This window comes from Lupinus angustifolius, chromosome LG17 (assembly GCF_001865875.1).
Source record: "Lupinus angustifolius cultivar Tanjil chromosome LG17, LupAngTanjil_v1.0, whole genome shotgun sequence".
Taxonomy (NCBI): domain Eukaryota; kingdom Viridiplantae; phylum Streptophyta; class Magnoliopsida; order Fabales; family Fabaceae; genus Lupinus; species Lupinus angustifolius.
The window spans coordinates 4,792,032-4,804,255 of NC_032025.1; the positions used below are offsets into that span (position 1 = coordinate 4,792,032).

The 12,224-nt window shown below is 35.3% G+C and overlaps 2 protein-coding genes across 2 annotated transcripts; one reads left to right on the forward strand and one right to left on the reverse strand.

The window, feature by feature from the left end:
* On the reverse strand, positions 276–9,356 carry LOC109330569 (ABC transporter B family member 26, chloroplastic-like). Its single transcript, XM_019564804.1, has 18 exons — positions 8,789–9,356; positions 8,568–8,695; positions 7,777–7,819; positions 7,445–7,489; positions 7,224–7,346; positions 7,032–7,135; positions 5,998–6,052; positions 5,841–5,911; positions 5,645–5,747; positions 5,225–5,435; positions 4,443–4,516; positions 3,106–3,162; positions 2,938–3,012; positions 2,416–2,490; positions 2,036–2,317; positions 1,524–1,588; positions 1,381–1,441; positions 276–727 (listed from the first exon to the last, which is right to left on the reverse strand). The coding sequence occupies exons 1-18, from the start codon at positions 9,251–9,253 to the stop codon at positions 647–649; spliced, it is 2,118 nt and encodes a 705-aa protein (XP_019420349.1). The 5' UTR covers positions 9,254–9,356; the 3' UTR covers positions 276–646.
* LOC109332030 (60S ribosomal protein L27a-3) lies at positions 10,708–11,298 on the forward strand. Its single transcript, XM_019566875.1, has one exon. It carries the CDS (start codon positions 10,748–10,750, stop codon positions 11,186–11,188), a length of 441 nt encoding a protein of 146 aa, XP_019422420.1. The 5' UTR covers positions 10,708–10,747; the 3' UTR covers positions 11,189–11,298.

A 12,224-nucleotide genomic window follows, 5' to 3' on the forward strand; every position in this document is an offset into this window, starting at 1 on the left:
TGGAGAAAAAAAAGCCATATTTTAGACTTTTAAGACCTAGATGATGAACTGATGGTGAATAAAATTTGTACACTGTTACATACATTTTTTTCTCATGATAAAAATCGTCTGAAAAGTTGGAGGGGAGCGCAAAAAATGAACATCTGTGCATAGTTACTCACACGCCTTCCTCATATGCTTCAAGGTGTTTTATATATTTATTAACTTCTTTGGATTGAATATACTCATTTTGGTACCAACAAAGACACAACATGATTGCTTCATCAAAAAAAATTAATAACAAATATTTATTTCATTAGTTAATTATATAAAGATAATTTGTACATTTCAAGTTGAGTACCATATGCAATATACTCAGGCAAGTCAAAGTGTTCAGTAATGGGAAGAGAGAGTGTAACTTATCAGCATCTTGGAGATCAATAAGCCCAATAGACCCGGTTTCATGCTTTTCTGCATAAATATGCCTGAGAACCTGATACTATGAACCTTGCTTTTGAACCGAATCTGCCGCACCAATATGCAGGTCTTCCTTTGATAAAACTTCACAATTTTTTCTTGTATCTATAAATATATGGGTCAGCAAGAGAAAAAAAGATTGCTTGCCCCACTATTCTGCATTCAGAAGATGTTCTATGGAAGACCAAGATCATGCCATGGCATCAGCCTGTTTTCTGGTCAACCGTGCATATAGACCATCTTTCAACAGAAGTTCCCTGTGGCTTCCATTCTAGAGAACACAAGTTAATGACATTATGTTTCAGGTTAGGGTAGAAAAAGGGCAATGGGAAAAACAAGACATACTATTATATTCAACAAATTTCTCAGTTGCAGTAAGACATGTGACATTTTTTTGGGTGATACAGTAATGCATGGGATGTTAAAGAAGCCTTAATTATATTCATATTTTAAACAAGAGAAACTTAATGTGAGTTTTATCCCTACATAATCAAACAATGAGATAAAAACATGGCAACAATCATTGTCTTCCTGGTTCTATCTTATATGCTATGTTCATTCATCATGAACCAGAGAAGAGTTTTTTGGTACTACCAAGGTTATTCCCTTACCCTATGAGTAAGGAACTAATCCCTTTCGGGGTATGTGACTGCTCATTCCAACAAATGTCGCTCTCAAGAATCAAACCCTTAACCTTTTGGTTTTTCTGGCGATCTAGCGGAGCCTTATACCATTAGATCAATGTCTTGTTGGTTCCAGCAGAAGAGATTGAGGAGTCAAATTTAAACCCATAAATATTGACATGCAGAAAACATGTATCACATTCTAACACTTTTCACATGCAAGTGAGCTTTATTTACATTGGTAATGAAGTAAGAAACTTAAGAATATTTAGGGCATTCAAAATCAATCAAAATTACCAACCTCAACAACTTGACCACCATCCATTACCACAATCCTGTCAGCTGTTTGTATGGTAGAAAGCCTGTAAATGAGTTCATACACTTAAACCACAAACTAAGAATTGTGATATCATTTAAATGACACTGACAACACAAAAGTGTCACCTGTGTGCAATGACTATAACACTTCTCCTCGAATGGGAATCACTTCTCACAGATCGAAGAACACCCTACATGTATAAAAGAAACTGAAGCATCAATATCATATCTTAATAATTCTGTTATAACATTTACTGTGTTAAACTGCCAACTAGTTACCCAACCATAGTGGAAGTAGATTGAGACCATAAGCAAACTTTTCATTGTTTATGTTTGTCTGGCTATCTCATAGTCATATAGCTGTAGAACTAATAGTCTTCGGGCTAGTAGTTATATAAAGCCCTTCACTAAGTAGCGACCTCGAGATTCAAACCCATGATATTGGATCCTAGGCATACTTTACCCACAATGTCAGGGGTTTCAATCCTAGAATTGCCACTTGAGGGGAAACATTGCCTAATCGCTATCTTCACTTGGTGAAAACTTTACTAATTGCTACCCCCAGCTCAAAACAGCGAGGAATTATTCAAGACCCAAAAAAACTACAAACTGGCTTGTAGTAGTCTCCAGAAGCAGACCTTGACATTATGTTCACTCTCAGCATCCAGTGCACTGGTGGCTTCATCAAGGATCAATATTTTTGGATCCCTAAGAAGAGCTCTAGCAATAGCAATTCGCTGCTTTTGTCCTCCACTTAACAAATCATCATCAACGAGCGTTTCATAACCATTGGGAAGTGCAGAGATGAAATCATGGGCATAAGCTTGCTTTGCAGCCAATTCAATATCCTCCTGCTTTACATCTCGAGTACACCCATATTTGATGTTTGAACTAATATCCATTCGGAACAGCTTGGGTTCCTGTACAAACAGATTTTAGGTCAGGACTTGGGAGAAAATAGCCACATGGGTATGTGTGTGTATTCACTGAATTTTGTCAATGCTGGTGAGTTAAGAACCTGTCCCACATATCCGATTCTCTCTCTCCACCATTTGACATCCAAGTTTTTAAGAGGGATTCCATCTATCAAAATCTGCAACAAAAATCATGTTAAGAAAATAGTCATGTAGAAAGTATCTGCTCTAACAATGCGATCATCATAACTGGCTACAGGTACTACATATCTAATTTTGAGAGAGAAGCCTCTAACCAATATCTGCAATTGGGGAAGTGGTGACTTATGCTAAACAAGTTCACATTATGAAAATAATTCTTTCAAGATAAGTCAACCAGTGTTTCTAGGTGGTGAACGTCACAAAATAAAGAGAAACTTTATAACTTATGCTAAATTCATAATCTAAGGCCGTAAAGCTGGAATCAGAAACCATTGTATTCTATACCATTTTCTTATAAAGCAGGGAACAAAACATAATTCCATTTCTATGAAGTTGATGTTCTAACTATAGAGAAATGACATGTTAAATATGTAATTGACATCAAATCCACTGAGTTTTAACGAGAATTGTAAAACAAACTCTACCTGACCATTTGTAGGCTCATACAGACGGAGCAAAAGGTTTACCAGTGTGCTTTTTCCACTACCACTAAGACCAACCTATGCCAAATCAAAAGAAACAACAAATTAATCTCTTAGCCAAAGTACATGGAAGGAATGAATGAATTGAAGAGCCTAAAAGCAATTTCTTACAATGGCAACCACCTCACTGGGATGGACAACAAAGTTTACAAGTTGCACTACCGGTACCTGTTACAATGTCTTGTCATTAGTTGACCCTGTATGATTGACAATGATAATCTTAACCTTGTGTAGATGAACAATAAAACTGAATGCAACTGGTTTAAAAAGCCATGCAAAGAGAGAAAGAGAAGTGGTGCCACAAGAATTCAAAAGTCAATGTAATACCCAGAATAAAACCATTTCACTCACTTGAGAAATTGCATTTGAATTTAAGATACATGCACACTGTGCATAATAGGAAGCATTAGATAAACCCTGATCTAAAAACTCTTCTCCCCTCCCCCTTTCCGCAACCACAAATAAGAAAACTTGACATCCTTCCTTTTAAATTTTTATCATCAACTTGTATACTGAACACCAAATTTCCTAGAAAGAGGATAATAGTATCTATATCACTTCACTGCTTATCTGCCATACAACATACACTACTGAAGTACTAACGTATGGGGGGGGGGGGGTTAACGTCTCAAAAAATGATGGTGCACGAAGTCACCTAGTGGCGTGTGGGGAGAGTAGATGTACACAAGAGGCTGTTCCTATGGTTTGAACCCTTGACCTCCAGGTTACAAGGCAAACAACCCTACCATTGCGCCGAAGTTCACATTCTAGTGTTTTAAAAATCTCAGCATTACATTTTTATATTTCTACTGTAGCACCATTTATCCTATATTGAAGTAATTGGAGAGAAAAAAAGAGAATCTATTCTTTAAATGTCCTTTCTCACAACAACTTGTCAAGATAGTTATGGAGTGGATTGGTGTTGGAGTGTTCCCAATTAGGATTGACATGTGGAGGAAAAAAGATGTTGTACATAAGGAGATTCAACATATTTAAAAGGAGAACTTTCTTTGCAACTCTTGCAGCATGTATTTATCTCATACGGGAGGAAAGGAGAGCAGGAACTTTTAAGCAGAAGACTAGAACCACTGAGCAAATTCAAGAAGTTTTGAAAGTGGATCTAAGGATGAGATTTAATGGCAAAAATAGGAAGAGCAAAAAGGCTGCACATAGGAATTTCCTAGAGGAGATTGGCATAGATCAATTTAGGAATTGAGTTTTTCTGTTTGAGTAAATGTAAAATGAGAGATTGTTCTCTCCGTGGTGTTTATGGGAACTAAGGGTTGATTTGGGAACCCTTCCTAGAAGGTGGCCTAATGAAACTCTTAGGCTTAGTTTGGCCCTTAGGTGCAAAGTTTTGTTTGTGGTTATATATTTACATTCTGCCTAAAGAAATACAAGTGTAAAATCTAGGAGCCAAATGAAGATGTTAGCAATAGGAGATCTACCGTTGGCCTTGAAGGATAGTGAAAAGATATGTTTAGAAACTCAATTTGCCCTGTTAAGCTCTGCAACTTCACTCCTGTAACAAAGTTACACCCAATCAATTAAAACAACGAAGAAAAGTTATGCAGGAATACATCATTTCTTTTTTCTACAATATGATATTGTTTTTCCTCTTAATTATATAATATTATTGGTAGAGAAGTGAGAATGGACTCAACGAATTGCAAACTATGGGGCATCAAGCACCTGATAGTATATACCACTATTAACCACAGCAATAATATGTGTGCTATAGACTGGGGTCCATCTAAACATTTGTATAAAAGCCAAATCAGTTTTATGTACTTATGAAACCATGGTAAACTTTCTCTTACAACCCAGTGTGTGCAGTACATATATATAACGTAACATGCTCATTGCTTATATCCATCATGGTGGCAGGTAAGGGGATTAAGCAATCTAAGGAATATAAACTCAAATAATGCCAGTTGGGTGCAACTGCCACAAGGGACATAATGTGGGTCCACTCCTGTTTACAAAGAAACTACATACCTAATGCACAGTTCAATATGTTTCCACTTATAAAAATACAGATCAGTCCACATAATTCTTAACATCAGGAAATAGTCATGCTTGATGCATAATTAGAATGAAAAATTCACTGACTTGACAATCTCCAAAAAGGTGGTAACTTAGCAAAAGCAAAGGAAGAATGAAATGTACTAAATTGATATGAAGTTTTTACTCTTGAAATAGTTGAAACATAGCTCATAAAAGCACTTGCCTCTAGCTATAAACTGGCTGCTAGATGCGAGATCCATTAAATGGAATACTTTTTCACTAGCCCCAACAGATTGCATCAGATTGGAGACACTGTCTCCCACCCACCAGGTTGAAAAAATTAGCCATTCACTGTATAGTATAAACTTAGTAAGTTTCTCTGCTGTAATATGACCCGCAAGAATAGACACTCCTCCAAATAGCACAGCAATAACCTATAGGATTAATTGTTCCAATAAAAGCAGAAGTCAAGTACAAGGATTTAACTGGAACTTAATAACAACAAATATTATTATAAATCCTAGCGAACATTCTTCCAACAGTAAGATTGCAGGTTTAAATTTTAAAGGAGAGAAAAGGAAAATAAAAAAGATAAGTTTGAGGATTTCAGAAAAAACTTAGCTGTATGACTATACGGCTGTACCTGAGTTGAATGATAAAGAGTGTTGAAGCTTAAATTCCAAAATCCATAAGCAGCAGTTTGTCGCAAGCTTATGTCAGCTAATTTCTCCAGCCATGATTTGTATCTATGATGGAGATGGAAAAGATACATGTAAAATATCAGACAAATAATAATGGACAAGCACATAAATAAATTATGATCATAACAGCATTGTCACCTTCCAAGTTCTTCCTTTTCTGTTCCATAAACATGAACAGTTCTAATAAGAGAGAATGTCTCCTGTGCTACCTATGATTAATTAGTGAGGAAACCGTTATTACAATGATATTTAGGAAAATATAAAACAAATAATAGTATAAGGCTTTTTATTCTACTTCATTGGCAGAAGCAGTGACTTCTTGGACCAACCTTGCTGACTTTTTCTGGTACCTATGAAGAAAATAAAGCCAAATTAACACCAATGAAATAAAGGAGACAAACAGCGCACTATTGAAGCTTGGGAGGGAGCTTAAAAACATCAAATTTCTTTCTCAGAAGCAGTAAATTATATATAAACATCTAAAAAATACTATTGTTGGATAATGAGCCCAATATGGAGAGTAGATTAGATGGAGACTAGCCCAACCGCTAGAATTAGAATAATTGGTTTGTCTATATACATGATCGGCAATGGAACATTAATACATTATAGCATCAATTTGTCCATGTAGCCAACCCCAACTAGTGGGAAAAGGATTGGATATTGTTGTTGTTAAGAGAAGGGATACAAAATCTCTTTTTGATTATGTAGGGTAGACTAAAGCAGAATTTGGGGAGTGCTTGTATTGGGGGGAAATCATTTTAGAAGACAGTTTTGGCCCTTAGGGACAAGGCAGAGAGTCCGCCAGCTTTACAAATTAACATATTTTTCCCAGAATGATAATCAATTAGAGTCTAATACATGAATGATTTAAGAATAATTCAATATGATTACCATTGATGCACATTCTGATTGATACATTCATCCTCAAACATACTGCCTCTAGCAAGGCTCAATTAATTTGCACTTGTCGATGCTAGATAACGGGAGTATGGTTGGCATAGGGGGTCTAGAGAGAATTCCCAATCTTATTATGCCCTGGTCATTCTTGGTCATTTACCCGTTTATAGATGAGATGAGTTACAATGCATAAGAAATCACAAGATTAATTTAATAACCTATCAAAATCCTAACTTCATGAATGTCTAATTCGTGTATGCCTCGGCTCATCTATAAATAGATTTGTGCGTAACTTGATTTATGTATGCATACTTCAACATGAGCCTTGAATGCCTTATTGTAATAATAAATTCCAAGAATTCTCTACATTAGTAATTTCTAACAGTCAGTTTTTAAAGGATGAATTTGAAGAAATGAACCAAGATTTACCTTCCATAATGTAGCATGACTGCAATTAGTATGGAGCATATCAACAATGTAGATAAGCCAAGTGCCCAAGACAAAGTCAACAAATAGATTAATGAACCTGCCCCCTAACAAGATTTAAAAAATAATAATTAAACCTTCTAATGCATGGGACAACAACTTTATGAACATTGCATCTGTCATAACTAAACCAACCTGAAGAAAATTGCGCAGTATCAAGTTAATATCATTTCCAATAACCCGCGACACTTGTTGACAATCTGCCCCAAGCCTACTTGTCAAATCACCCACTGTTTCAGTGTCAAAAAATGATATATCCTACAATAAGATCACTACTGAATGAGTTAAACAATACACTAAAAGAAAATAAATAAATGGAGCAAGACTAAGAGATCAGTTATTAAGTGCAACAGAACCTGAAGAAGAAGGGAAGAGTACAATGTTTCTCTCATTCTTTTAACCTGCACAAGTTGTACAGTTCAAACTCCAGACAACAGTATCATACAGCATTGTATAAGGAGAAATGGGTAGTCAACTCATTTATAAGATCATCAAATACAATAGTTTTTTTTTTTGGGGGGGTAACTATATTTTTAATTTTGTAACGTTCTAGTCTACAAACCATAAAGAAGCTATGGCACCTTTTGCATCCACTTCTGTTTTAACTTTTTCCTCCACTATCTCTTATTACAGACTTAGTACACTAACATGAAGTCCCTACTCATGCATAACCTGCAGAGAAACTCACCAGAATCATGTTTGCAATGCCAAAACAGCAACCCCGTATCCCGCTGCAGCAAAGAAAATGCTTGTTAGGAATCCTCATATCCCACATGCAAGATGAAAAGTTCTGAATAAAACAGAACTAAAAACATTAAATAAAGAAAAGGTCCAGCTTGGCTTTATTTAACAAGCCAAACGCTTTTAATGATATGTCAATCTATGATTGGATGATGCATATCAATTCTCCATTTACATTTTCCTTATTACGAAAGTCATCAGAATCTTATACGGAATAATGAGAGGTTTATATAGTTACACTACTACACTAAAAATGTAATACATGGCATAGCCTTACAAACTATAACATTGACATAAAACAAAGTCTAGTTCAATGTATTATCGTTATAAAGTGTTTTAAACCATCAATTACACATTACCATATGTGCAACAAGGTGATTACCAGGATAGTCAAATCTTTGTAATGACATGGCACTACATAAATATGATAGACAGTGAAAAAATCCTTCACTTAAAATCAAATCTCATGAAATATTGTCAAACCACACATAAAACTTTCAAAGAATATTTCATAATTACTCAAGTATAACAATTAACAACATTACATGATACATGAGTGTAGGACACAACACACACAAAAGCAAAGATTATTTCCCCCTTTTGGCAAAGCATATTCCAAAGCATTCTTTATGTAAGGTTATTTAAGTAAAATCAGTCAGAGACAAGGAACAAAACAAACAGAAGAATCATATGAGTGTAAGCAAGTAAAAGGGTGAATCGACCATACAAGATTTTGACCTGCATATTCCCGAAATTATACACATCAGAACTAACAAACGCACGTTCCTGTGGAAAACTGTGATGTCAGCATTCTGTGCTGAGAATATTGATGCCGTCATGAAATGGGGTATCGAAATTTCCGAAACCTGAAGCACCCATTTAACAAAAGCTCACAACTTTGATCTCACAATAGAAATTCACGAAACGGGTATCATAAAAAACTAATGAAGGAAACTCACCGCAGCAAAAATGAGAGCAGTGAAAGCAGCAAAAATGACCCATCGGTCACGAGAAACAAGGTGCCACATTTTGGCCAAGGCGCGCCACACAGTAATGGGTTTAGCCAGAACTTGAGCCTGAACGTCTTCGTCTGAGAGGTTCCACCATTTTCCACCGGGTAAAATCAAAGGAAGGAACTGAACCCATTTCCGTAGTCTGTGAAAAAAGTCAATAGCATTGACTTCACTAGAAGCTTCTGGATTGTTCTGGACGGAGACCCCATTGATTGAAGCTGATTTTAGAGGATGATGAGTTAACAGAATGTGGCGTGAACGTGAAGAGAAAGTGGGAGTAGTGAAAGGATAACGATTTTTCTGATAGGCTCTGATAATAAGAGGTTGAGTTATGATGTTGTGGTGATGGTTAGAAGTGATGGAAGGAATTAACGAAGGTTGTGTTTGTGTAGCTGCGAGTAGAAGAGGCATGGTGGAGCAAAACAGAGGAAATTTAATGAAGGATGGGTTTATAGGATAAATGGGAAGGAAGATTAATTTGGTTGGTTCTTCTATCACCTACCACAAAAATAACTATATCGTTTTGGATCCACTAGTTTAATTTTACATTAATCGATAGTTTCTTCCTTGAAGATTGTCCTCTAGGTAGTCCCATTGTTTCACTAAAGTCAAAGTCAAAGACTAACTTTTAATTACTTCAAATACGTGGTTGGATTGACCAGTTGTTAATCTAGTCTATTAAATTTGTGATCGACTATTGAATTTTATAGAAATTGTTGTGTCAATCTATGAGTTCATTAGGAAATGTTTTGTGAAATTAGAAGTTGACATGCAAAGATTCAACTTCTGGTGAATGATTTTAAATTACTTGTAAAAGTCGTTCACGCAAATCATGACTTCTACACGTTAAAAGTAACACATAATATATTCAAAAGTCATTAAATGAAACGACAACTTATATACTTCAAAAATAACATATTCAAAAGTCATATATTAGAAATCTAGTATCTAGACAATATAAAAATACACCCGAAGTCATCAAAGTGTGTCATAAAAGTCGTATATCAAATTCAAAACTTCTAAAAATGTCAAAACGATAACCAACTACCACATTTATTATTCCAACGACTAAAACATAATTCAATCTGAAGCGAACTAACATCTAATTTGTATTTTAGTGTTAGCCTTCACTAAATTTTGCTTTTATTAATGCAACTCTAGTTGGTTAAAAGATATTGAAGGATTGACATTAGAACTTGTTGAAATGGCCCAAAAAACTACTATGTATCATCTCATACAAGAATTGAAGTTAAATGTTGACAATTTAGTTGGACAAATTTCACGCTCTAAAAAGCATGTCACTCCATTTATGTGTTAATTAATATAGTTAGTTAAAAAAATTGTTGAAAAAAATATATTTAAATTAAAAGTTTAATAATTATATTTTTTTTAACTAATCATACATGAAATGATATAATTGATAGTGTAAAATATGTGTTCCAACATTTTGTGAAAGAGAAATTTTCTATCCCTACATTATTTTATTTGTAAAAAAACAATTTTTTTATTAAAAATTACGAGGTTTGTAGTTTGAGGAATGTTGAGAAATTAAAGATTTAGAGACTATGAGTGTCGAAATTAAAGATTTGGGTTATGGAGAATAAGAAGAGGGAATAGAAAAAGTAAATGATATTTTGAGATTTTAAAATTCTTTGGGTGTAATATTAAAAAATGTGACTAAAAAGTCTACTTCATCTTTTTCAATAGAACACAGAGGATGAGGCCTATCCACTACGGGCTAAAAAGGCCCATGAGCTAATACAAAAGCCCAACTCAGAATTCCTTAACAATCCATGAACTTTTTCAGTCCAGTCATTTTTACATCAATACCCCTCCTCCACGTTATCCCCATCTTATATAAACCACACCAAACCCTAACCTCCCTCCTCGTTGCAACGCCGAATCATGACGACCCGGTTCAAGAAGAACAGAAAGAAGCGCGGCCACGTCAGCGCCGGTCACGGTCGTATCGGAAAGCACCGTAAGCATCCCAGCGGTCGTGGTAACGCCGGAGGAATGCACCACCACCGAATCCTCTTCGATAAGTACCATCCCGGTTACTTCGGCAAAGTTGGTATGCGTTACTTTCACAAGCTCCGCAACAAGTTCTATAGCCCTATCGTAAACATCGATAAGATCTGGTCTCTTGTTCCCCAAGAGGTTAAGGATAAGGCCACCAAGGATAAGGTTCCGTTGATTGATGTTACGCAGTTTGGGTTCTTTAAGGTTTTGGGAAAAGGTGTTTTGCCTGAGAATCAACCTGTTGTTGTGAAGGCGAAGCTTATTTCGAAGATTGCGGAGAAGAAGATTAAGGAAGCTGGTGGTGCTGTTATTCTTACTGCTTAGGTTTAATTTTGAATGTTGCTGTGTGTTTGTTGTTTTTACTTTTTGTTGGACTTGCTTTTAAAAAAATTAATGATACATGGTTTGGATTTGCTAATGGCATATTCTGGTTATAGTTTGATTTCTGAAATGCTTACTTTTGAATAATTGTGTTTCTAGCTAGATTTATTTTTATATGATTTTTGTTAATAATCAATTAATTGGGTTTTTGAGTACAATAATGAAAAGAGATTGTAGTTGATATTTGAATTCTTATGAGAATTTCCGCTGTGTGATGGTATTTGTTAACCTGGTGTGAATTAGGAACGTGTTTCTGAAATGATTACCGGGCTGAAGTAAGGTACATTAGCGAATACTGATAGGGTGATAGTCGTTGTGGAAGTTGGTCCTTATGGGGGGAACAATGTTAGGAGTCCCACATCATATGTAAGTCATCTCCTACTTAAATAGACTAATCTTTGAGGTTGGGTAAAAATGGTAGAATTTTGTGTAAATGATTTAAGACATTGGGGCAAACTCGCAATTCATCCTGCCAAACAAAGTATTACATCCTGACACATGTGCCAGGAGGATTTGTACGATAATTCAATTGTAGAATATATTACGAAACCATTTAACCAGGGTTGCATCAAAGTTTTGCAGTTACCAAAGCGGTGTTTATCATTGATTTCTGTTGTATTTGGACCCATGTTGAAGGGGAAAACTGATCAAAACACGAGCGAGACTACTGATCAAAGTTGGACTATTTTTATAGTTTATTTAAGTTGGACTATTTTTATAGTTTATTTAAGTTGGACTATCATTGATTTCAAAACACGAGTTAGACTACTGATCAAAGTTGTAGGGGAAAACTGATCAAAGTTGGACTATTTTTATTTAGAGTGTATGAAGAAGATGTGAAATAGTTTTTTTAGGATTTTTTCCCTATTCCCTAGTAATATTTTTAACCTGAGTTGAAGGTTCAAATTGAATATTTATGCTCACCACAAAAAACTTCTTGTGCTTTGTTACAACCAAACAATCACCAACTTAATTACCA